The sequence below is a fragment of the Electrona antarctica genome (genome assembly GCF_951216825.1).
Source record: "Electrona antarctica genome assembly, chromosome: 17".
Lineage (NCBI taxonomy): Eukaryota > Metazoa > Chordata > Actinopteri > Myctophiformes > Myctophidae > Electrona > Electrona antarctica.
Window position 1 is genome coordinate 19,391,044 of NC_136798.1, and position 27,149 is coordinate 19,418,192.

The following is a 27,149-nucleotide window of genomic DNA, read 5'->3' on the forward strand; positions in this document are numbered from 1 at the left end:
AGGTAAGGACAGCGTGTGTGTGGGGGGGATATTTTCTGGTCCCCCAAGGAGGGGAAATTACCATTACTGCTTCACCCAGAAGAAGGCAGCAGATGACAGAAGAAGGCTGCTCTCAGGGGGAAGGGTTTAAGTGGGGTTAAGTGTCTTGCTCAGGGACCTTTCGACACGTAGTCTGGGCGAGCCGAGGGTTGAACCAACCTTCTGATTCCTAGTTGGCCTCTCTACTCACTCAGCTATGGCCGACTATAACGTTTTGAGTGTTAATTTAACTGAGTCTGCACAAATGTAACATTTGTACACTACTACTACGTAGTACGGATGAATTAACACTGAGGGTTTTATTGTGTATATTAACTTTAGGAATCGATTACATATAATTCCGAAAATGATGACTGTTTTCCTTCTCACAGTGCCTTTGGGTGGAGCAAAAAACCTACAGGTGACCGAACCGACCTTCACCACTCTGAAAGTGACCTGGGACCCAGCCGACGGCAATGTACAGGGTTACAAAGTAATCTATATTCCCGTTGATGGAGGAATGGAGATTGTGGTAAGGATTTCAAGTTTTCGTTTTTTTGCTCATGAGTGTGCAGGTGAGATGAAAATGAACCGATGGTCTTAGAATAATACCTACATCTCCCATCAAAAGAATAAAAACAAACAAAATGACTCATCGCTGACGTTGTGAAGTCACACTTGGTGACAGCGTAATCCCTCCATGCAACTCTCAAACAATAGCACAGCTCTCCTTATAGAAAAACAAATCCCATCATTGCCTTTCAAAAGCTTGACTTGAGAATCTGAAATTGGTGTGTGTGTGTGTGTGTGTGTGTGTGTGTGTGTGTGTGTGTGTGTGTGTGTGTGTGTGTGTGTGTGTGTGTGTGTGTGTGTGTGTGTGTGTGTGTGTGTGTGTGTGTGTGTGTGCGCGTGCGTGCGTGTGAAACGTGATGAGAGAAACCAGAGAGAAACCAGGGGCTTGCCATCAGCGCCACTGCGGTCGTGGAGTGGTTCAGGCTGGTTGGAAGTTGACACAGTGTGAACAGCCATGCAGTCACAACCGAAACGCACGCTGGCGGCCGCATTGGCTGCTGGTGTGAATCTATATGGCACGGGATGAAAGCCTTCCTGGAATTGGCTTGCTTACCCACTGGTTTATGCCACTGCCTCTCACTCTCAATCACCCGCTGCGTCAATATAAACGGGAGAGGTTTTGACCAGGAGGAGGCGGAGGGCTTGCATGTCAGACCACGAAGATGGAATCTGACACATTCCTCTCGTATCTACCAAGGCAATTGAATGGCGAAGCACATAATGTGTAGGGGAAACAATTGGCTACATGGAGTGAAGACAGCTTGGATGACAGGTCCCACATGTTTCGGCTACCATAGCTTTCATCGGGTGTCATCTGTTTCTTGAAGATGATACATTTTCACATATTATATAACTTACTTAAGATATCAGTTGGGCATAATAGTCAGATGTAGAGAAACAAACTGGGACCTTTTGGTTGTAAAATGGTCCTTTGAACCACCAGGCCAACCCCCTGTCCTATATCTACAGCTCTATGAAGCTTAAAGCAGCAATCCATAAGTTTCATGTCCTCTCCCGATGGAGATAAAACACTTTCAACCCTGGATTCAAACCAGGGTTTCATTGGTGGGAGACCAAACTTCTTTACCACTCGGAGGGAATCCGCTTTTAGACACGTCTAATATGAGTTATGAGCTTCCGGCAGGGCTACTTGTTAATCAGTCGGTGTCCTATACCCCGACAGCAGGGTCTAAATTTCAAAATGGAAGTTTAGGGAGACCACAGCAGACTACTGGTAAATGGTAAATGGTGCATTTATATAGCGCCTTTATCCAAGGCGCTTTACAGAGATTGTGCATTACATTCACCCATACATTCTCTCACCGATGCCGGAGTAAACCATGCAAGGTAGGGGCGGCGGTGGCTCAGGGGTAGAGTGGCTGGATGGTAACCGCAAGGTTGCCAGTTCGAACCCGGGCTCCCCCAGAGTTAGTGTCGAAGTGTCCTTGAGCAAGACACTGAACACCTAATTGCTCCTGATGTGCTGGTTGGTGCTTTGCATGGTTTCCGCCGCCATCGGTGTGTGAATGGGTGAATGTAATGCACAATCTATGTAAAGCGCCTTGGATAAAGGCGTATAAATGCACCATTTACCATTTAAGGCACCAACCTGCACATCGGGAGCAATTAGGGGTTCTCAAGGACACCTCGACACTCTGGGGGAGCCCGGGTCCTACTGCATATGTATTAGTTGTATTGTATTTACATACCATAAATAATGATTTAAATTTAAAAAAAAGTATCCCCATCCTTCTGAAAAATATCTTTAATTTATTATCACATTTACTAAGACTATAATTACGGTATAAAAAAAGGGGTACAAAACACCATCTAAGTGAGATTTATTTGAGCCTGACTGCCTTGCTCAAGGACATCTCAGATTGGAATTTAACTCAGGGGGTTGGACCTGTTGCTTCTAAACACTGCTGTCCGGTGTAAAATACACAGTCAAATCCTTGTTACCGGTAAATTTAAACAATTTGTAACTCTGAGAGGGTTCAAAATGTGCGTGTTCATTTTGGTTACATAATTATGTTTACAGTCAGACTTAAATTAACATTGAGTATGTTAAAGTATACTAAATGGGAGCATCTAATTCACCTTCCCTTCTCAACCTTTCTGTTTTTTTTGTTTTTGTTTCTTTTTTAGGAGCAAGTCTCGGAGAGCACGACTCAAACGGTGCTGGAGAAACTTCTCCCAGAAACCATTTACAAGGTCACCGTGATCCCTGTCTATGCAGAGGGGGATGGAGCCAGCCTGACTGACAAGGGCAAGACAAGTACGTGGACCTTCGTATCACATTACATACAGCCTGGCTGTGAGCCTCAGTTTGGCCGCAGAGCCCCATCCAAATATTTTGTTCCAGGGACCACCAGAAACAAAGATTTGAGATTTTGTTTTTTAAAGTTTGGTTTAAAAATGCATACATTCAAAGATTGGCACACATTTTCATGATTTTTGAATAGTCAAAGTATAAAATAGGCCTAATGGTTAAAATTGTTAAAAATTAAAAAATGACACGGATGCTTTCCCGGTCTTACTGGGTTAAAGAAAAAAAAGGGGGAAAGAAAGAAATAATATTTATAATATTAGGCTTAAGTTTTTTTAATCTGACTTAATGGAAAGTTTTTTATGAAAACCAGCTATCCCCCCCCCCCTCCACACACACACACACACATGTACTCTCTCCATTCCCGTGTAAGACATTTGGAACAAATTGCTCCCAGGATGCCAGTAATCCATGGCTAGACAACAGCTGTGTGACAAAACTGAGCTCCAAGGACTGACTGACCAAAAAAAGTCTTCCTGTCTCTAAAGTCTTCCAGTTTCTTCTTCTTCTTCCTCTTCCTCTTCCTCTTCCTCTTCTTCTTCTTCTTCTTCTTCTTCTTCTTCTTCTTCTTCTTCTTCTTCTTCTTCTTCCCCCTCCTTCGTCATTGACTTTCTACTCCTCTGTTCTCAGAGCCCCTGGGTTATGCCAAGAACCTGCAGGTCACAGATCCCACCACTAGCACCCTAAACGTGCGCTGGGACGCGGCGGAGGGGAAAGTGCGCGAGTACATCGTGATCTGGGTCCCAGCAGCTGGAGGAGAGCAGGATGTGGTAAGAACCTTCTCTGCAAGCGCCTCCCCTTTTTACTGTTTCGGGATGTGCTGTTTTGAATCATCATTGTACAGTACCAAGCTGAGAACAAACTCAAGCACGGCCTTGTGCTCATTTTTAATTTTATTATCGCCAAAGACATCCTTTTTTTTAACAGCGAATGCTTTGGAACAGAAAGTAAAGACAAAAGCAATACTATGGAAGTGATGATGGGATGGAGGAGGAGAGGAGGGCATATTTATCAAGTTCAAAGAAAAGTGGGAGAGAACAGAAGGTACAGAAGGTGTGGGATGTAGTCAGGTCATTAAAAACATGTAGTCCTACTTGTATGTTGACCATGTACTGTATTCCCAACTTGCATCAGTCATGACATGCATGGCCCAGTGTAGTGTAGTGTAGTCCGTCTAGTTTTACTAATCCAACATGCATTGTTTCTATTGTGAAGCAATCAGATGCAGTATGGCTGTGTAATCTGTTTTATGAATACAAAGTAACCACTACACACCTTTTTAAAGCATTACATAACTAGGAAAGTTGACTAGGAGGTGAGATTCCGGTCATTCAGCATTGTGTTGTATCACATTTACATTTCCTGTTGTTCTGTTTTTAACCTTTATTTATTCAGACATTTTGACTAAGAACACATTGAGATACAGGGTGGTTGTGTACGTTAACAAACAACATACAACATGTGCTTTTGGACCTTCCATTTAGCCAGACAACTTGACCAAGAACACATTCCGTACACGGTCATGAGCAGTGTGTGCTCTGTCTCTAACATGAGACATGCCGTTTTAAACCCTTAACAGACTGAGGCAAGTGCCTAAAAACAGAACACAATTTTTCTTTACGCTGATGCTTTAAGCATTGAGATTGATGGTGGATCAAAGGTAAGGGTAGTTATTGATGGCATGCTGTCTTCATCTATGAAATGTGGCTTTGGTGCAGGCTGGAACGTCCTCCTTGAGGCTTGAGAGTACTTCTCTGGGTGCCAAACTTGCTCTTCACTGACTTCACAAGCCCGCTTAGACACTGTTTGTCTTTCCTGCAGTTGCAAGCACCTAGAAATTAAATGGACCTTGGCAATAATATATCGATATTATGCCTAGGAATGGTTCAAGTGTTAAAGTGACATTTTAAGTTTTTCGCATAATCCTGGTCTCTACACGACCTCCCCCTGGCCAACCGTGGCGCCTGATGGAGGGGAAAGGAACTGGTCGGTGGTTCCTTCCACACGCTACGTCCAACCCGGGAAACTCCCCCCGTCACGTGAAAAGAAGCAGCTTGGACTCCTCATGCATAGAAGGGGGCATGAGGTCAGTCCGCTGCCCCCCCAGGTTGGCAGAGGAAGTGTAGCGCCCCGGGATCACATTAGCGGGTGAAAAAATTGGTTGCAAAATCGTGGGAATTTTGCATATTTTGATTATCATAATAATATCGTTAATTGCAATTATGTTTGCCACAATAATCGTGACATGTGATTTTCATATTGTCCCGCCCATAATGATATCAATATCATAATATGAGACTACTGTATGGTCTGCGGTTTTGGATATTGTAATAACAAGTGGTAACATTTCAAGCCGAAGCTCTTCCTCAGACCTCCTAATATGTATCCCGCCCTACCTTATAATGTCTGAAAAAAGACTGTTGTGGCTGATTTCTGCCTATGTTGTCTGTGCTTATAGGACCAGGTGGATGGAGACACCACCAGTCTGGTTCTGAAGAACCTGGAATCCGACACGGAATACACCGTCTCTGTGGTCGTCGTTTACCCTGAAATGGAGGGTTTAACTCAGTCCAAGAACGGAAAGACAAGTGAGTACAATTGGTGTGTGTGTGTGTGTGTGTGTGTGTGTGGGGTGTGTGTGGGGTGTGTGTGTGGGGTGTGTGTGGGGTGCGTGTGCATGTGCGTGTGTGTGTGTGCACGTATGCGTGTATTCAAACGAGAAGCAAAGTCTGACAGCAAAAGGTCGCTCTGGATTAAGAGCTTCTGCTAAATGCCTAAATTGTGAAATTGCAATTATTCGAGGGCTAAGTGTTGCATTATGATTGCCGTTATTGTAGTGCCCGTGGGTGGTGTGAAGAACCTGCAGGTGAAGGACCCGACCATCTCCACTCTGACAGTGAGCTGGGAGCCCGCCGTGGGCAACGTGCGCGAGTACAAGGTCTTCTACGCTGCCAGGCCTGATGGCCCTGAACAGATGGTACGACTTGCACAAGTCACTAATAATAATTGTGTGACTTAATGACGCATACCAACAGGTTGTGAGCTTGCAGATCTGCTATTTTCGCCGAATGTTCTCCAATTTGGACATGTCAAGAAAAAAAGGGTTACTGGGGCTCAATCATGACACTGCTCACCAAAATCACATTACAAAGCAAACCGTAATGTGCAGATTGTGACAGAACCGTGTGCCCAGAGAGGTTACTATACAGTATATCTATCAGAAAAAGCACACCCGTGTGAAGTGAGGGGCGCTCTTATCTTATCATCATACATCATCATATCATCTCATTCCGGGCCAATCACAATTTGCGTCCTCACCTTCGTCTTCAATGTGTTTGTGTTTACGCAATGTTTGTATTTAACAAAACACTCAAAGCTGGCCATTCATTATCAATGGCATTCAAATCAATGTTTGTGTTAAGACAATGTTTGTGTTTACGAAAAGCCTCAAAGCTAGCGCACCAACAAGCCCAAAATGACATAGTCATATTTTACCAGCTGCACACACACACACACACACACACACACACACACACACACACACACACACACACACACACACACACACACACACACACACACACACACACACACACACACACACTTACTCACTCACTCACTCACTCACTCACTCACTCACTCACTCACTCACTCACTCTGAGAGGTCGGCTAGAGGCAAAAAGTGCCAATCAGGACGATAGGTAGTCAATACAGCAGCCGATGAGAAAGATAGGTCGAGTGGGTGTGAAAGCCAAGCAGAGAGAACATAGACCAGCTGTGCTTACACAGCAGCTGGTAAAAAAAATATCATGAATACATAAATAAAAAAGAATCCTTTCTGCTGAACAGGACCTAGTGTCCGGAGACACCACCACCACCGTGTTGAAGAACCTGAATACCAACACCGTCTACAACGTGTCAGTTGTGCCAGTCTACCCAGATGTGGAGGGCATTCGCCAGTCAGAGAAGGGCAAGACAAGTGAGTGACTCACCACCACCAGCGGTGCTCGTAAGATGGGCATCATCCAGCACCCACATCAGTGAAAAGTCGAGTCACTGTTGTTGTAGGCTAAATGTTTGACTGAGATATGTACTGTTCACAGTGTTTCCCAAACATAGGGTCATGGCCATTTTTTTAAATTATCACCTTTTAATTAAAATGTATTTTTATTTTACCTTGACTACAACTTTTATACCAAAAAAATCAATAAAAATCTTTTCCAAAAAAACGTGCATGAACATTGTTTTCCTTCCGCCGTTGCAGAGCCCCTGGGTGCAGTGAAGAACATGAAGGTGACCGACCCCACCGTCAACTCTCTGAGGGTGCGCTGGGATCCCGCCGAGGGAGACGTGAGGAGTTACAACGTCATCTACGCTCCCCTCGCTGGAGGACCCGAAGTCATGGTACTTACCATTGTGTCATGTTTCTGAGGTCTCCCCGTCTCTCCAGCTCTTTACCAAACAGAAAAAAAACATTTTCCAATTTAACCCAATTTGTGGAGAGAACTCATACAAGTTACAGGATAAATGAGTGAAGTTAGAAGTGATGACAATTTACAATTTAGGCATTTAGAAGACGCTCTTAATCCAGACCGATTTACAGTAAGTAAGAACAAAAACGTGGTTACAACGTGGTTACATCAAATACATAGGGAATACATAGGAATAGACTATGTGACAACCAGGTATAGTCTGGTGACCACCGGAGAGATGCGTGACAGCCGGAATGTAGACGGCAAGCCGGGAGCATTATGGGTTAGCGCCCCAGCCTGCATCCTCCGTGAGGAGGAAGCCCAAAAACCTTCCATGAGGCCTTTAGGAGGGCCATTCGAGCCGCAAGTGGAGCCTGCAGTGCTACCGTTGCCCAGGTGGAGCCTGCAGAACCATTGCGGCTCAAGAATCCACCACTCCTGAATGAAGTGTCTGGTGCTGGGAGTCTGGTGCAACGCACAGGTCCTCGCTGTACTCGTGGTAAGAGCAGGAGTGGACCTGTTGAGACGTAGGAGGGGCCCGTACAGGAGTCAACCCCTGGAGTCCCTCCACATGCCAGAATTGTACCTCTCAGTCCTGGCATAGTAGTTCCGGAGTGGTTCCAACGGATTGTGTGGCCCTGGTCTTTCCCTAGTGGGTCTGATCGAGGGTAGTTACTGGGACATAAGTCGGGACTTGATCACCCCGGCTGGGACACCCCGAAACCCTGATGACCTTGGGATACATCACTGAGGATACGTCCCAGTTGCATCCATGCAATGTATTTTCGTTCTGCGTATACAGTACACTAATAGAGTGCTATGTCTACATAAAATTCTATCTAAGTTAAATGAGTGAAGTTAGAAGTGATCAAACAAATAAATGAACTGGAACACAAGCATGATCTTTGTGGGGTTCTGATTGGATGAAATGTGTAACCCAAATGAACATTTATTTCCTGTTCATTAAGTGCTTGACACAGTGGACGTCTGTCCACTGTGTCCTGTTATTGACAAGCACTCTATAGCAGTGATTACAATTCCAATATAGAGCTTTAACCTTTTAACAGTACTCTTTTTCTTTTAACCAAAATATATCACTTACAGCACCTTTTAAGGTGAACACTGATAGTGAGGACACATCTAAAGAAATACGTCAGTGAACCGTTTTCATACCACATCCCCCATTAACCCCCAGTCAAATCCTGGCTTTAGTGGCTTCTGTAGACAATTTGCTGATTGTGACAATGTTTTACAAAAAGGTTTACAAATCACATGCATCTAAATGATAAAATACGAAGTGCAGGACAGAAGTGCATGGAAACGGAAAAGTTCAAATTACCTCGAAAGGTGAGGTTTCGAACACCAAGTCTGAGGAAGAGCTTGGTGGTGATTCAATAAAAATGTCCAATGGAGGCATGATAGTGTTTGCAGACCACGTCTGTATTTTGTATAGACAATTTTACAACCAAAGCCAAAATTAGAAACTGTAGCCACAGGCCAGACTGACAGGAAATTGTGACAAGATTTACAGTTCATTCATTATGCCATTTTCTTTTCATTAGACGCAGGTGTCTGGGATGTCCACTAACGCGGTTCTTTTCATTAGGCTCAGGTGTCTGGGATGTCCACTAACGCGGTTCTGAGAGACCTAAAGCCAGACACCGAGTACAAGGTGACCGTGGTTCCCGTTTATCCCGATATGGAGGGCAAGCGCTCGTCTGACAACGGGAAAACAAGTAAGCATGAACAGAACAGCTGTACATCGTGATTTGTTTTAGCTGACTACGGGTCCTCCTCACCTTATACGGATACATTTGTACACATTCAGAGTTAAAGTAAGACCCATGATTTTACGGTGTATTTACAAACTCATTGACCTGGGTCTGGTCACAACTCGGAATGCTGAAACAACGATTGTATGTCTTTGTCAGAGGCCTTGGGTGGGGTTAAGAATCTGCAGGTCACCGACCCCACAACCAGCTCCTTGAAGGTGCGCTGGGAACCAGCGGAAGGAAACGTACGTCAGTACCGTCTCTTCTACGTCCCCGCCTCGGGCGGAGCAGAGGACATGGTGAGACTTCAAACTGTCTTTGTTTACCTCAGAACTAACCGATTAGCCCTACCGTTACATCACACACATATCCTTACAGTTGAATTATAACTTCCATTCTGTGTTTAACCACTTACACCCTATTTACTTCGCCGTATGACAAATGGAGAAAATAGAATTCTAAAAGCTCACAATGAGTTGCCATGTGAGCTGTTGAACCATTTTTAGATTTGTTTGAAAATGTTTGCCTATAATGACAAATATATTAGTTGATTCATGGTGAAAGTACAGTATTACCACCTTTTGTGCTAAAGACTTCTCCACACGTCCTCTCAATAAAAAACGTGGGGTGTATAGGCGTCAAAAACATGGGGTGTATAGGCATCTTTAGGTCTTTTTTAATTATATAAAACGGGATCACTGTAATCCATTTTTTTACAGCTCCCGTTGCTAGGCAACACCTTGTTCAGTGCTCCTGGACATGTTTTGTGCATTCGCACATCATTCACTTCCTTGTTTACGGGCCGACAAAACTATTATCTATTATCTCTGAATCTACATCGCAGAACGGCAATGTTCTGCCCTAATTTCTGACTTAACCAAGCATCTCGTTTGGAATATAAACGCTTCTAAAGAGACATGAGACTTGACAGCGCAAGGTAGTAATGGAAGATTATATGAAGGTGGGGCTTTTCAGAGTAAAATCTGCCTCATCTGCTTGGCACTCTAGCGCCTTTATTTTGACAAACTCTTGGCAGCATCATACTGTAAGTGTTACATAGCTACCATATAAGTGACACAGTATGGATGTCTTATTCCATGCTGTATTGATAATATTGCCACACAATTATGTCTTTGTTAACAGGAGCAAGTGTCTGGTGGTACCACCACTACCATCCTGAGGAACCTGCTGTCAGACACTCCGTACACTGTAACAGTTGTCCCCGTCTACCCAGAGGGAGAGGGCATGCGTCAGTCGGAGAATGGGAAGACACGTAAGTCATGACCTCCGTCTTTCCTATCTGTCCCTGTGTTGCTATGTTACAGTAGGTACACTGTATGTGAGGTCTTTTGGCTGTGGCTCATGTCTGCAAATAGTTACTGTATAAGTATCAATATATATTTTTTTATATGATTTTGATACTTTAAGCTGGACTGACGCTACTGACACAAGCTTGCCATTCTCTCATTCCTCTATAGTAAATGTGCTATTTTCAGATTGCTCATTTCTGTAACTCCTCCAATTTGGAGGCAGTGTACTGAGCTGCTCCTGTCCTGCCAGGCTGCCAAAAGTATTACTGGTGCAGTCGTGGACTCGTGGATGGCATAGTATCTTTTGTTTGGTTTTCTATAGCTTTTAGTGGTATAACTTTAGTAAATATCAGACATAAATCCTCCTTGGGAGCTTCAATATTTTTGATGCACTTAGTTCAGACCAGTTGCTTGACATAAAAGGTAGTGTATACTGTAGGTGCGTTGCACCCTTTGATTAGCAATTATCTCTCCTCATCCCATATAGAAACGTTGAGGTCTACTGTAAATGTTGCTATAAACCAGGGGTAACCAACCAGGGGTTCGGGAGCTACCAGTAGCTCGCACGAACCATTCAAGTAGATCCCGGAGTGAGCGGGTGTCAGACTGACAGGCAGCCAGCCATCACTACCAATACACAGAATGTGGATTTTGAATAGCTCGCAGTGATGGCCCCAGACATGTGTATCGAGTCATCAACTGCAGAGTTTGTTTGTTCTCTTGTTTGACCGCTATCCGTTGTGAACTTGTGATGCACAACTAAAAACCCACAGAGCTAAACAGCCTCTCACTCACTACTACCTATAGCAAGCAGTCTGACTATGGAAAAATACATTTGTCTTAATATTTTGGCATTGATTATCAGTATTTATTCTTATTTAAACTATAGTGTTTGTGTGCACATGCATTGAGCCTGTCAAAAAGTGTTTTTTTAAACATAGCCTATTTTAGTGGTAGACAGGGCAGGAATTTCACGGCGGCCATGGCCGTCGTTGCCCCTCTCTTTGGCCGTGTGCCCCTCGAAAAAGTATATGCCCATACGGCCACAGTGGCCGTGGTGCCCCGACCGGCGCCCACAGAAGTTCATTTTACCGTTTATCGCAATTTTCCAGTCATTACGGTAACCAATGTTCCCCTCGCGTCCCGCGCAGAACAAATATGTGTTGTAGTTGTGTTGCCATTTGCAAAGTGGTTTGATTATTTTGCGGTACTTTGCCTTAATAACTACCCCCGCTGCCGCTGGTCGTCATGACGCGCGCATACACACACACACACACACACACACACACACACCCGCACGCCTCCTCCTCCGCGCCACACATACACGCACTGACAGAGTAAACAGAGGGCATTTAGCCCACACGCTGCCTACTAGTGTAGCTAATCTAGCTATCCGGTCAAACTGCAACTATCACTCAAAACAAAACAATGTTTCCTACAGTTGCGACAGTGTGGCGGTCCTACGTCACATGTATTAACGTTGGTCGGACATGGTCCAGCTGATTTCCTTTTGTCTAATGCGAAACAGCGTGGCTGTCCATACAAGGAGGAGATCTACCGAATCTATCTAGCCCACCAAAACAAACATAAATGTACTTTTGCGTCGCATTATGGATAGCGACAGAAAGACACCATGGATATAATTAAACAATTGTTCCCCTGTGCACAGCACACACTGTCTCCAGGTAAGAACAAAAAACTGATTTGAAGCTGCACTTTCACTTTGTGTTGACTTACTGCAGAGTCCTCAGTCCTGCAGCGGTGCAGCCCCACAATGGAGAAATTATCTTATCTGTCACTAACCTCTCTACAATGCCATGTTATTCAATATATTAGTTTAGCACAAAATATAGGCTTTTCTAAACCAAGCCCTTATTCAAAAGTTATGTAGGCTGTCATTGTATTTTATGTGAATTAACTCACAGTTTAACCCAATGATCCTCAGCCATTTAAATTTCAAGGACCCCCAAATTAAATTTATATTAATTAGCCTAGGGTGACAGCCTGACAGGCCATTTCATTATGATTTTCATCTCTGGACTGGGTCCCCAAAACATGTTTACAATATTTTAACAGTAGCTACTTATATTTTGTTATTTAAAGCTGTGATTATTTATTTAAGAAGCACTGTTCTGAACCAATGTTCATCGGAAAATCATTTTTTAATTGATGGCCTTCATGCCCTGGCACTTGGCCTTGTGCCCTTAAAAAGTTGACCACACTAAAGGCCAAGTGGCCTTGCCCCTAAAAGGATGAAATTCCAGGCCTGGTGGTAGATCATGGCTTACAATTGGGAATAAAATGGGCTCTTGGGCTTGACAAGGTTGGTTACCACTGCAGTATAAACTAATAACTAGAGTACTGACAAAGCACCCAGGTATCTATTACTTTCTCCATTCCTGCTCTTCAGAAGGTTTAGCCTCGGTACCCATGCAGGCTTTTATTTTCATTCGCATTCTGCTAAAAAATGAAAGCCCCCCCCAGGCTTTCAAGTTTTATTTCTTCCCCAAAATGGACATGTGGTATTTTGGAAATGAACTCTTCCATTGTTGTTTTGCCATGTCTTTTAGTCTTGACATCTGATTTTGTGAATTCAATTTGTTCCTGCCCCAAATGGCTTGCCATGACCAGTCAGCAGAACTTAATTCCAAAGTAGTAATAATTAGAACTGTGGTGCCAAGCTCATGGTGCATAATGAAACCACAATAGTCTCCACAACTCTAGTGGAGCAAATATTGAAAGCTGCTAAAGGGAACATTTTGTGAAACATGCCAATGTCTTTATCCTTTATTTTATTCTTTTATTTTATTTTATTTTTTCACTATAAAGGCACAGCTGATTTACTGCAGATCTTATCTGGATGAGATGTTCTTGGATAGCAACCCAAATATGAGGAATTTGTGCCTGACTGATCTACCAAAAGATCAGTTGATTGGTTGCGTGCATGGACATTCGCAACCAATACATTCCCAAGCAAAGGCCACAAAATCACATCCCTGACAGGTTCCACCAACCTGTCAGGGATATACTCACTCCATCTCCGTCCAACATATTTACAGTAGTACAATTAAGGTGCAATGTATGGTCTTTAAATTAGCAGTAATGACTCCAGTCATCCAAGAAGCTTATCCCATCCACACTACCATAAAAAGGAAAAAAATACAAAGGCAATGTTTTTGCCTTTTCTGTCTTTTTGAAGCTTACTGATGAAAGTTGTGGTAGTTTCTTGTGCTCTGTTGTTGGACTGGTTGCGATAATCACTTTGGTCAATGAGGAGGTGACTGGCTTCTTTGTTTTCGTCCCGGTGCGCTTGGGGATCAAACATTTAGGGATGATTATTATTACTGATTACGGTATTGCTACATTAGCATACTGTAGACCTATGCATACAGTAGATCCTGGTATACTAAATTAGGGCAAATATTTTTTAGGAGGGAGAAAAGACAAGGGTTCATTTTTGTTATTGAAAAATGAGATTATTAAATTCCTCTAAGTTCCTGCCTCTAGATCACCAGTACTTCTTCTGTAAGTGGAGATCATCAACTTTTGAATTGCAGTCCGTCATCCTTTCTTTCAGTACTCGGGTAGTTAGAGCAGCATGCCAATAGACATATGGGATCTCCACCTCCCTGTTAGTAAAGTGATTATACTTTTAGGGTTTTTTCTCTCATGAAGGAGGCATCTAGGTCTGCTACTACCTACAACATCTCTTTTTATTGGGCTAAGACGCTGAACACCAGGGAAATATGCACATCTGTTTTGGTTTAAAAGGGAAGTTTAGAGGCTTTTGCATAAAGCCAAAATTGTGCTACTTCTCTCTACGTGTTCTCCACATAGATGCTATAAAATGACTTTCCTGCAGGATACTTTTGCTGCTGTCAGCATTTGAGATAGCTTCTCCCCATGTTTAATCATGGATAACTACTTAAACCCTATTGTATGTCATTCGTTGCACGGCGAATAGCGAAAATAGCTGCTCTTCTACAAGCTCACAACTTGTCACATTGCGGTGCGTTCATCACATTGTGAGGTTTTGGATCTGCTATTTTCAGTGCGTGTCACAGTGCATCACATTGTGATATTTTTGGAAAATGTATGGACATTTTTAGAAAGTTTTGAAAATGGTTGCCTATTTTTTACAAAACAAATATTAGCCACTTTAACCAGGGATGATAGATTATTTGATTACAATGCAGGAAACATTTCTGTCTTCCGTAACACTATTTATCTTTTTTTTTTCATGCACCTTGCAGTGTGTATATTGTGATATTGGATATTTGAATTGACCATGCCTTCCTGTTATTTGTGTTCCTTTGCCCATTATAACACTTCCTGTAACTGCAAATGTTGAGAGCTTTTACCTCTGTAATCATGTGATGTGTCAATACATAAATAAATCAATAAGTTGAATCTTTCTCCCCTGACTTTGACCTATTCAGTGCCACGCACACCGCCCAAGAATATCAAGGTGTACAACCCAACCACCAACAGCCTGAATGTCCGCTGGGAGCACGCCACGGGCCAGGTGCAGCAATACCGCGTCTCCTACCAGCCAGCCACAGGAGTCAAGCCTTCCGAGTTTGTGAGTCACACAGTTACCCTCTGTCTGTCTCTCTCTCTCTCTCTCTCTCTCTCTCTCTCTCTCTCTCTCTGTCTCTCTGTCTGTCTGTAAAAACACACAGGTTGTTATTAGAGATAGAATGTGCCCTCAGGATGTGGGGGAGTCCCTCCCTGCATGCTCGCACTCTCCCTAACCCTCGGATGGAGATAAGCAGGACGTTTTTGGACGTTTTTTTTTATTAGGTAAAACAAATAGTGAAAATTGCAGATCCACAAGCTTACAACATGCTGTGACGCAACACATTGTGGGCTTGTAGATCTGCTGTCTTCGCTGTTCGCTGTGTCAATGAAGGGCTTAAGTGGTGAAAGTGGCGTGAGACCACTGAAGGGAAAGTCAAAGTGTATTTGGGCATTCTCATTGTTGGCGTGCAACGTTTTGAGTGTGCAGAGTGTTAGGAACACTTTACTAGCACGGAGTTGCACAATCTTTGGTGCAAGTCCATGCCTCGCTTTTCTCGTGGCTTCAGATGAACACTTCTTGAACCTGTCCTTCAGGTTTGTTTGTACGAAAACAAACATGGATTTAATATGCAGAATTAGTGAGAGATTCAGTCAACAGTGTTCAATGCGTATGGTCCAAGCATATATTATGCATAAATAGTCTAAATACAAATTTACGGCGTTCTCCATGGGCCTCACAGATGTTAGCACAGCGGTAATCACGCTGATGTGCTTAACGATGGAAATCCTGACTTGTCAGCTTTTTGTGTCTCTGGGATCAGCATTGATTTCACGCATGGATGCACATCTCTGGATCTCAGGGGGAAGCGAGCAGGGCGAATTTCCCCACCAATCATTGCGACTGGAGTTTGGAAAATGTGCTCACCACACACGCACACACTTCTGTGACAGGCATCAGCAAAAAGTTCCTATGTTTTGAAGTTTTGAGGCCACAGGCCCCGTAATATGAAGCTAATGAGCCAGTTTTTGTGATTAGGCTCGTCTTTGATGCAGCTGTGTATCGATAGGCACCGTAGAGTTCAGTATCCCCCTAGTCACTGTTTCCTATATTTGTTTTCTCTCGCGATGGATGGATTTTTATCTTCACTACCGTTGTTGTCCCGTCATCCGTTTTTCATCAGAGGAATGCTGGCAGTTCCATTTCTCTCTAGATGTTTCTTGTTCTGTTCCTGATAGTAAAGCTGTGAGGGAGACAAAACGTGAGTCTCGCCCTAAAAAGTTTGTTTATTGGGCTGCAACTATTTTCTCAGATATTATTCAATCGATACCTTTTTGAATAATCAAATAATGTTAAATCGTGATTTTCTTTTTGATAAATCAAAATTTAAATACATTAGTTCAAATAACTGTTGCACCCCTAATCTGGACTCCTATAACTCACACCCCTTAATTCATACCCCGCATAGTATGACAATGTTGCTTGCTGAAAAGAACATATTTTGTTGTTTGCCAGAAAATATCAAGTATGAATTCAGCTTTACTGCAGTCTTCTGAAATAATATGAGAGTAACGCTGAGGGCAAAACACAGTACGGGAGACACAGGAGAGAAGGCAATGATGATGGGATTCAATCCCTAGGATTCAATCCCATTCTTTCCTATTGTATACATACAGAAATCAGTCAATCAGAGCCTGTTTACAAAGCCACAGTACCCAGCACTACACACGTCCAAAACCCAACAAGTGCCTCAGCGAGAAGCCGACCACAGTTCAACAAGCAGATGCTTTTCTCATGACGTAAGATAAGGGCCCTGGTGTTATGGCCCACATTGTCTTAAAGCACAGGACAGAAGATGGACATGGTAATCCCGGTGATAAAAGAAAAACAAAAAAAAACGTGTTGTTTAGTCAGACCGCGCGGTGAGCTACGTGCCGAGACGTGCTCGATCAAACACCCCTCACATGGAGTCGATGACATCCCCACACAAACAGTGACGCGCGCGCACTCCACCAGCCGCAGCGTAACACTAACTGTTTATCAGTCAGCCTCCCTTCGCTGAATGAATGATTTGTTTGGTGGTCTAAGGCCAAACCTCGCGCGGCTTTGTTAGTATTCAGAGGCTAGTCTTTTGGCAACGGCGAACCCGGAGAGATGACAGAGAGCACAGCGGGATTAGCAGTGAGGTCATCATGTACATTACAGCTGCAGGTTTCATATGTAGCGTATGCACGAAGGGTCTCGTAAGCATCGGTAAATAGGTCAACTTTGAAATGCACTACAGGTAGTGATTTGAACTGATTTCCGAGTAGTATTTCGAGCAAAATACTGTAACAAAAGTGTGCGCTGTACGAACTTCATGAAAATATTAAGTACTGATAAAAAAAAAGACATGCACACGTCAACGTTTGAGCTCACTCTAGTGTCCATGCGTCCTGCTAGGTTCTGGTTCCTGGAAGTATCAACAATGCCTTCCTGGACAACCTGATCCCGGACACACCCTACAATGTTAAAGTAACTGCTCTGTATGCTGATGGAGAGGGAGAGCCTGCCGCGGATGATGGCAAAACGCGTAAGTGTGTGTGTGTGTGTGTGTGTGTGTGTGTGTGTGTGTGTGTGTGTGTGTGTGTGTGTGTGTGTGTGTGTGTGTGTGTGTGTGTGTGTGTGTGTGTGTGTGTGTGTGTGAGCAACGTTTTGAGTGTGCAGAGTGTTAGGAACACTTTACTAGCACGGAGTTGCACAATCTTTGGTGCAAGTCCATGCCTCGCTTTTCTCGTGGCTTCAGATGAACACTTCTTGAACCTGTCCTTCAGGTTTGTTTGTACGAAAACAAAAGTGTTCCATGCGTATGGTCCAAGCATATATTATGCATAAATAGTCTAAATACAAATTTACGGCGTTCTCCATGGGCCTCACAGATGTTAGCACGGCGGTAATCACGCTGATGTGCTTAACGATGGAAATCCTGACTTGTCAGCTTTTTGTGTCTCTGGGATTAGCATTGATTTCACGCATGGATGCACATCTCTGGATCTCAGGGGGAAGGGGGAAGAATTCATTTTTTTGTTTTTTACAAATGTAGAAGTAAAAGAACAAAACAACACAAATCAAATCAAGACAACCAAAGAACATTCAAAACAAAACAAAACAAATAAAAAACAACTCCAATATAGTCAATATACAAATCAGTTCATGGTCACAAACATCATCCAGACACGACAGGTTGGCTAGTCAGGTGACAGCTAAAAGTGGTCCTTTAAGCAGACAGCAGTGCAGCAGTATCAGTGTGCAGCAGCAAGCAAGCAGGATGAGCAGTGCAAACTTCTCTCTTAAATAGCCGGTATGAAGATGGAATTAGTGTGTGATTGGATAAGTGAATCATGTGATTTCCTGACTGAACTTTCCTGACTGAACTTGCTCTGCGCATGTCTGTGACAGGCACGATACTCATTTCTGTTTAACGTCTTTTTATTGAACTCCCAGGGCACCAATAACGTCTTTATCGTGTTTTGGGGCTTTATATTAACTCATAATCGTCTTGCGAATATTTTCCAAAAAGCAGGGCTCCCGGGCGCTATAGGCAACTCTCAGCTCGCTGTGTTTTGCCCTCCCAAAGATGGAGGCCTGCAAACAATGCTGGGGCCGCAGATCATTATAGCCGTTTTTCTCTGAATTACGGCTCAGATTGAGCTGCCGCCAATGTTAGTGGTTCAATACTACCGCAGAGTTAAAATATTAATTCTTCTGAAGACTCTTAAATAGATGATGATCACATTAGCTTTAGCCGATTCTCGCTAACTATTTTTGTGGGACTGGGTCTTGTTTTCCAAGTAAAATGGAACGAGAGTCTATGGTGGCAGTTTTATTTTGTGGCGGTCAGTGAGTTAAACTGGAAATATATAGCATACAGTTTTATACTACTACAAGATAATACTAAATGACTAGATGTTAGATGAAAAGATGTTGCAGTTTCATACATCCATTCAGTCAAATTGCTTACACTGTGTTCATGAGAGTTGTCCTTGTCCCAGTGCCCCGCGCTGGCCCTAGGAACCTGCGCGTGTTTGATGCCACTACCAGCACCATGACCATTGGCTGGGACCACGCTGAGGGCCCGGTCACGCAGTACAGGATCGCTTACGCCCCCTTGACTGGAGACCCCATCACTGAATATGTGAGTATCGCCTACTACGCCCACCCATGACTGGAGACCCTATCATTGAATATGTGAGTGCACATTCAGATCGTGACAATTGTAGACCTTCTTCCACCATTTGAAAAAAGTGACACCAGCGTGCATGCTCTCACAAAAAGATTGACTGCACAAAAGGTCAGAACACCTAAAAACGATTATTTTTGACAAAATAAGAGAACAGACTACTGGTCCAGTTGATCATTTGACCGTTTGCCGTCCATCATTTGAAAAAAGCAACGTACACTCTGACTAGAATGATGATTGATGGCACTGCATTAAACTAATTATAGGACTTGTAAGGGACAGTAGATCATTTAAGTATGTTGAGAAAAAGATAATCCCATCACTAGGTTTTTCCAAGTATGTAAAGAATTCACCCGAGGGTGCACTCATGACATAATGTGACACTAACATACAGCTAATAAAACCCCTTTCCTTAAAACAATAATTTAGTTCCAAAATGAAATGTCCATCATAAATCTCTAACCAATAATGGTGCAGTATATGCTGTGGATAAATAAGTCCATGACAAGTCCATGACAACATGTCATGGACTTGTCTGTAGATAATGAGACAGGCGAAAGGGGATGAAACCCGGCAGAGGCTGATCTTGTAGTTTCAGTTTAAAACATGTCAGGCTGCATAACTTAGTAGTACACCATGATCAAATCAAATCATCCATACTTAAAAACAAATCCACTGTGTGAGATTCCTGCCTTGTGCTTGCATTTTGGTACACCCATGGCTCTGGTCACACCTAAACACACCCTTTATTAAGCTGTGGCTGCAGCTGCGTTATAACCTGAACTGGAAAAACAAACCAAACAATCAGCCTCAGGTTTCATGCCCCTTTAAGGCAATGCTTCATCCCAACCAGACGTACAGTATAATTGCAAAGAATATCACATAATGTAACATCCGGATTTCATTGGCCAAGCTTTATTTGACGTACAGTACTACTCTGATCAGCAGTGCTAGAGAGGGAGAGGGAGGGCATTCTCCGGCAGCAGCATCATCCGCGGAGTACCCGTGGCAGGCGGCAGTGTTTCTCGGTGGCATCAGTTTTATTGCTCCAAATAACGTACTTTTACTGGCGCAACGTTTTGACCCTTAGGTCTTCATCAGGCAGATATTGAGATCTTTGTATTGTACATTTTAGTACTGTAAATAGCCTTCAGGCAATCTGTTGCAAACAAAGCATGTAGTGCAGAAATCCCAATTGTCAGCCTTCTCTTGACTCATTTAGATTAATGGCCAATTGCCATGCCTCGTTAAAGGCAGAGACCGATCAAAACTCATCGGGGACTGTTTGAATGTTATTAATGTGCTTACATAACGAGTTGGACCAACACAGGGGAGGCGCGACAGCCCAGCTGTGCTCCCTCTCTGCTCGTTAGCAAGACACCTGTGTGTGTGTGTGTGTGTGTGTGTGTGTGTGTGTGTGTGTGTGTGTGTGTGTGTGTGTGTGTGTGTGTGTGTGTGTGTGTGTGTGTGTGTGTGTGTGTGTGTGTGTGTGTGTGTGTGTGTAATTGAAGCCAAGGAAAGGGTGATGAAAGGATTCTTCGTCGTAATGGAGATTCACAGCATGTCCGCGAGAGATATATAACATTTGAAGGGTCTGGGAAAAAGTTTTTATTAGTACATACTGTAACGGTTACAATTAGCAGCTGTGTCATACACATTTTTGTAGTTTGTTTTTAGTTATTTAGTTGTTGATCGATTGACGGACGGCTACATACGTATTTTATTATTCCCAGGGAGACGTTTGGGGGCGTAGTATTCTGAATCTATCCCTTAAAGCAGTGGTTTGCAACCCTTTTCATATCACGGCCCATTATTTATTCTGCATTTGAGCCACGGACCACCATTTGATGAGATTTTGCCTCTCAGACTCAAAATTTAGAATATTTTGTTGTCGTTGGATAATATTTTGTCCACAATTCCATGCTGTATTGATGTTGGTACCATGGGAGAGATAACAGGTAAACGTTGGTCAAAATAAGAATTATTTCACATTCTCTAATTGTTTATGCTAAATTTAGTAATGCAGATGTTTAACAATAGTTTAACCACTGGTTGAAAACCACTGCCTTAAAGCCATCTTCTTGAAGCTGTCGAGTTCATGTGTCTTTGTTGGTTCCCTCAGGCTGTGGTTCCAGGGAACAGAAACAATGCCATGCTGCAGAACCTGTTCCCAGACACTCCGTACAACATCACCGTGGAAGCCATGTACGCTGAAGGGCCAGGAGGAACACTCAATGGAAATGGGCGCACAGGTACACTTAAAGACAATACAGTACAAGGGTTATTTTGAGATTTGTTATAACCTTGGAGTCTAAGGACCAACATTTTATGTTTTTTTGGAAGTCGAGAGTTGGCCTGTAATTTAGGTTAGAGTGTGGAGCCAAATGGCAGCACTTCTGGAACCGATTTGGATCCACATGCCTTGCTCAAGGACCTTTCTGGACGCACAGTGGTCAGTCTGTGCTGTATACAAACTGTGCTGTAAAAAACTAAAACTACATACAGTTTCTGTTTATCTAAATGAGTTTACGTACGGCACATTGACCTTCTGGTTTCAGGATACTTTGACCATAAACACCTTAAAGGATTTTATACCTAATTGCGTTCCAGGTGATGCGCACCGAAAATAGCCAATCTACAAGAAAACGCAACACAGTACACAACCAAGTATAAATCTTGCATTACTGTAGGGCGGGTTAGAAACTAAGATATTGGGAGAAACCATTACTAAAACCAAATACAACACCAACACCAGCAGTCCCGAAGAAGACGAGAATGTTTTCAGTGGAAAAGAAAAACAATCTCACAATAGATTTACAGTGTACTCCATCAGAGCCAGCATATTTCAGTTCAAACAGCTTCTGGCGTCGAGAACTCACAGTAGACCAACGCCGAAGAGCTTTCAGTGGCTGGAGAGCATTAGCCCTGAGACACACAAACAATAGAGAGTCTTTCTCTTCTGGCGCTGGGCTAGGCGCTGTTGTGCCAGGCTCCTTGGAACGGGCAGAAGGCCATAGCTGCTACCTACAATGCAGTACACTGCCCAGCTCCCTGGGCAACGCCACGCAAAAGTAAACCCAATCTAAACACATGTATTTCTCATCGTGTCATTCATAAACAGCATCAGTGGATGTTGTTGACTGGCTGCCAGGGAGACGCTGCATTATGAAAATATTCATAAGTAATTCCACTATATTGTATAGGGTTAAAGTCTTGTTTTCGATTATTTATTCTTGAAAGAAAAAAGAATATATAAAAATAACTGTGGAAAGATGATCTCACTTGTTTCTAGCTCCGCTTTAAGAATTTTCTTTTTAAAGAGTTTCAGTTGCATTGGAACTAAGGGAATTCTTTTGCAATTGGGCAAACGGGTGAATACATTTTAAAGACTTTTATTTGCAAACAGAATGACAGATAATCTTTACAGTGTGTTGAACTTGAGTGGGTTGTTGTGCCACGGGGTGCTAAGCTGGAAATGGAGCGGGGTCACCCCTACTTTCCTGCTCATTGATGAGGCTATTTGCCGTGACTGATTGATTATGTGTTGACATGCATCATCTCTGTTGCTGCCTCACTACAGTGGGCCTGTTGGAACCCAGAAACCTGCGCATCTCGGATGAGTGGTACACCCGCTTCCGCGTGGCCTGGGACCCTGTGCCGGCGCCCATTCTTGGATACAAGCTGATCTATTCCCCAGAGGGTGAGCAGCTGACTTCATAGGACATGAACTTGACTATTCTCCCTGGATATTGTGGCAACAAAGCTGTTAAAAACCTGTTATACCTGTGTATAATAAGTAATCCAGATGTATACCTCCTTTTGACGGATTTCTTTCTTGCGGTTGTGTTTTGCAGGCAAGGATGAACCCCGGGATATGTTTGTGGGTGACGTGACCTCTTATACCCTCCAGAACCTCAACCCTGGAACCACCTACGATGTGAAAGTGTTTGCGCAGTACACTGGAGGCACCAGCGCTGCACTCGTTGGAAAAGGAACAACGCGTATGTACAGTACACTACAGCACCTTCAACTGGCTTTCTATTTCAGCTATTATTTGTTACATCCCTATTGCCCACAGACACAAATGGGATGCCAGTTTGTGTAGTTCCTAGTCTACACTCTAAAATCTTCAGCGTTCAGTTTACTCCAAGATGGTGCAAATGTAACCAAATTCCATTTGGACACGCGTTGCAAATGGAATTAACACGGAGGATGTGACTGTGTATGCTTACTCTCCCGTCTATAAATAAAATAAAAATAATATGGTTTGGATTTAATGTAGACAATCATTGGTCACAGTAATCGTGCCAGACATTATGTCATACACAGGAACAGTGCACAAAATACAGTAACAAAACACAGTCATCAACATATCCTCTGTTGCTAGATGCTCTACCGCACAAGTGTGGTCCTTGAAGCTGTTCCAGGGGTTTCCCAGCTAAATTATTAATACTAGCACGAACATGATTTTAACCACTTTAACCCAATGTTATACTTTGGCTATTATGTTATCAAAATAGCAGATTTCAAGGGATGAAGCACGGGAGCATCACGCACAGTCAAATGCGTTTTTGAGGGCGCTAGCCCCTCCTATGCCCAGCTCTGTGTGTCTGTGTGTACCGCATGGCGATGATTTGTTTGGCTGAGCAATGTACTTATTGAGGATAAAAGGTGAGGACGGCAATTGTGATTGGCCGGAATGTGTTGATGTATGATGATAAGAGCGCCCCTCACTTCACACGGTGTGATTTTTATTTACAAGGTGCTAGATACCAAACTACCAAAGATTAACGTTTTGATGCCAGGTGCATCTTCATCAGAGTCGTGACTAAAAAGCATTTAGTTGTCTGTGACCAGCTGCCGTTAACGGTTCGATGTGTGGTGGAAATCCCTTTTAGCAGATCTAGAAGCTCACAACTCCAGAAAATCAATTTCAATTGATACTTGGGGGTCCCTGACAGGAAATAGTTTGAGAACCAGTGCTCTATACTGCTACCCAGAGCAGATGAACTCTGCGGTGTTCCCTCTCCTGATTGTTTCAAATCGGTATCCTAGTGATGATTACTATCGAAATATAGAGCTTTAACATATAACAAAAACATCACACCCGTGTGAAGTGAGGGGCGCTCTAATCATCGTACATCATCGTACATCATCATCAAGAATGGTGGTCCCTTATTGGCCAAGGGTTCGCACCGACTTACATGCCGATTTGCTCAAACACATACAATTCTCCATTCATTGTCAATGGCATTTAATGTTTGTGTTCAGACAACACAAACATTAAACACTATAGCTGTTTATAGGAGGGGCTAGCTAACTTTATACTACCATTAATCCAGTACAAGTATCCTACTTCTTTCCACTGACTTATTTGTCTATAGACATTATGTCATGGAATAGTCATCATGACAAATTGGAATTTAATAGTGCACAATGTGTAGGAATTATGTTAATTCCCTTTCCTAAGCCTTCCACTTTTCTGTCCACAGTCTTCCTGAATGTGACCAACATTGAAACGGAGAACGTTGGCTCTGATCGCTTCTGCATCAAATGGGCTCCTCACAGAGCAGCTACTTCGTATCGCATCAGACTGGACCCTGTGAACCGTAAGTCCAAGTCTGGCTAAGTCTGGCTTTTTATTAGTTGTTGTTTCACTATCAAAGTGTTTCATGAATTTAGATAAATGTCATAAGTAAATGTGGTCTACCACCAAGTCAAATGCAAATGTCCTTGTGTGGGCAATGCATTTTCCTTTCAACAGAGAAATGCAGAGATAGCACGTAGTGATAATGATAATGAACTTAATTTATATAGCACCTTTCAGAACAAGGTTCCAAAGTGCTGTACAGTACAAGGTTAAAAAAACAACATATAGCAAGTCACAATCAAAAGCAATTTGAAAACGAGAAACACAAAAGGAAAAGAAGACAAATAGCAGCAGTTGGATATGTACAATCACCTATAGAAAGGGTAAAGGTGAGTTTTTAAAAGTGACTTAAACACAGGCACAGATGGTGCTAACCTTACATGCACCGGTAGAGCATTCCATAATCTAGGTGCCCGGGCGGAAAAGGCCCGATCACCTCTGGTGACTAGGTTCGTCATAGGGACCTGAAGGAGGGCCTTATCCGATGATCTGAGGATGCGTTCAGATTTTGGTGGGGACAGCATTTCGAGGATGTAGGTAGGGGCCAGCCCATTTAGGGCTTTATAATGAGTACAAATTTTAAGTCGCATCTGGCACTCACAGGCAGCCAGTGGAGAGTCGCAAGTACAGGTGTAATATGGTCCCATTTCTTAGTGTTGGTAAGCAGTCGGGCAGCAGAATTCTGGATTAACTGTAGGCGGGATGTGATTTTCTTACTAAGGCCGGAGTAGAGGGAACTGCAGTAGTCGAGGCGTGATGAAATGAGGGCATGTATGACTATCTCGAGGTCCGGAGCTGATAAGAAAGGCTTGATTTTTGCAATATTTCTTTCAAAAATCACACCGAGATTACGGGCTGCAGGTGTGACATTTGTGGAAAGGGAACCAAGTTGTGAGTGTAATGGGAGGATGAAGTAGGGCGGCCGAATTAAATGATCTCTGTTTTTGACTGGTTTAGTTGAAGGAAATTCTGTGTCATCCAGTCTTTGATGTCAGAGAGACAGAAGAGGTGACATGTTGCCTGAGCCGGGTTTTAATGGAACGTATAGCTGGGTGTCGCCCACGTAACAATGAAAGTTTATGTTACTAATTCGACACGCACCTTCCACACCCCCACAGGGAGTGCAGTGCAAGGTGTCAAGTCGGTCGTACCCACGTTTGTCCAGAACCGCCACAAAAGGCCTCTGCCCAAGCTCTGGACATGGGCCCCTGCCACTGATAGGCCACATCTGCGTTTTAAACCCAACATGGTGGGCGATGACCGACGCACGACTTAGGAAGTCTCGGCCCTGTTATCCACTGTTGGCCCAGAAGCCCAGAATCATCGTCAGACGATAGCCGATGAGGACGCGTAGCCCCAAACCATGTTCAGAAAATCCATATCACGCCCCAACAGAGCCACACAAACCCTGCTTTCAACAAGGTCGACACACCTCATTTACAGACTTGCTTCCTTTATCTTGGCAGCTCTCTGTGTTGTCGTCGTGTGTACGCCCATAGTCACGGCAGTAACCACAAGCAGAGGCAGACGTTTATAGGAGGCGACTTTGTTTGAGGTGATTTGCACAACGAGAGGCTCTGCAGATGTTCCAAGGGCACGTCTCCAGATTATGTCATTACTGTACTCAGCGATGCATCAGATCTTCTGCCGACTTCGTGCACGACCCTTCCCACTGTCCACTGTCTAGACCTTTTCATAGACAAATGCTTATCCTCACTCTCCTCCCTGATTGTTCGCGGTACGCGGCAGGATGCGAGATGTGGCTGTCTTTGAAAGCCCCCCACCATCAAGCTTTTAATTGTGATTACGTTTTAAATTACCAACAGAGGGGCTTTGAATCCATGTGGTTCGTGTTCGCACACGGATGTTGGGTTAGCAATTAAAGAACAACAGGAAGCTGCACTAATATACATACATACACATACGGTACATACTGTATGCATACATCTATATGGTAACTACATTACCCATATGGGCTGACAGATTCTGCTAGCGTGAGACAGAAGTACTCATACCCCTGGGAATCTGGCAACCTCTCTTCTAAGACGCAGCAGACAGTGCTCTCCACTCCAGTCAACAAATAACTGTTTGTTCTCAAATGGAATGCAAACAGTCTGAGATTGGTGCTGAGATGACTGGGTGTAGAGGAGAGTGAGCAGTGAGTGATTCAGCCTTACAAGGCCATGAGCTTCTCTTCATCAATTGTTTCTCCATATTTGAAAAGCTTTAAAATGGCACCGTCATGCAGGGTCAAAGCGTATTGAAAGCATGCAGCATCCTTCCTGTT

At 43.5% G+C, this 27,149-nt stretch overlaps 1 protein-coding gene across 4 annotated transcripts in view; it reads left to right on the plus strand.

Moving 5' to 3' along the window:
- The window catches only part of col12a1b (collagen, type XII, alpha 1b), a 158,628-nt gene that overhangs the window by 81,938 nt on the left and 49,541 nt on the right, over positions 1-27,149 (plus strand). For all 4 annotated transcript variants that reach the window (XM_079525500.1, XM_079525497.1, XM_079525498.1 and 1 more), the window contains 17 exons: positions 411-550; positions 2,740-2,869; positions 3,551-3,690; positions 5,379-5,508; positions 5,758-5,897; positions 6,770-6,899; positions 7,185-7,324; positions 8,999-9,128; positions 9,324-9,463; positions 10,308-10,437; positions 14,914-15,056; positions 17,436-17,565; positions 19,025-19,167; positions 21,335-21,464; positions 22,793-22,912; positions 23,067-23,213; positions 24,705-24,821. In XM_079525500.1, coding sequence (XP_079381626.1) covers positions 411-550; positions 2,740-2,869; positions 3,551-3,690; positions 5,379-5,508; positions 5,758-5,897; positions 6,770-6,899; positions 7,185-7,324; positions 8,999-9,128; positions 9,324-9,463; positions 10,308-10,437; positions 14,914-15,056; positions 17,436-17,565; positions 19,025-19,167; positions 21,335-21,464; positions 22,793-22,912; positions 23,067-23,213; positions 24,705-24,821 — 2,280 coding nt within the window. The remainder of the gene's footprint in view (positions 1-410; positions 551-2,739; positions 2,870-3,550; positions 3,691-5,378; positions 5,509-5,757; positions 5,898-6,769; positions 6,900-7,184; positions 7,325-8,998; positions 9,129-9,323; positions 9,464-10,307; positions 10,438-14,913; positions 15,057-17,435; positions 17,566-19,024; positions 19,168-21,334; positions 21,465-22,792; positions 22,913-23,066; positions 23,214-24,704; positions 24,822-27,149) is intronic.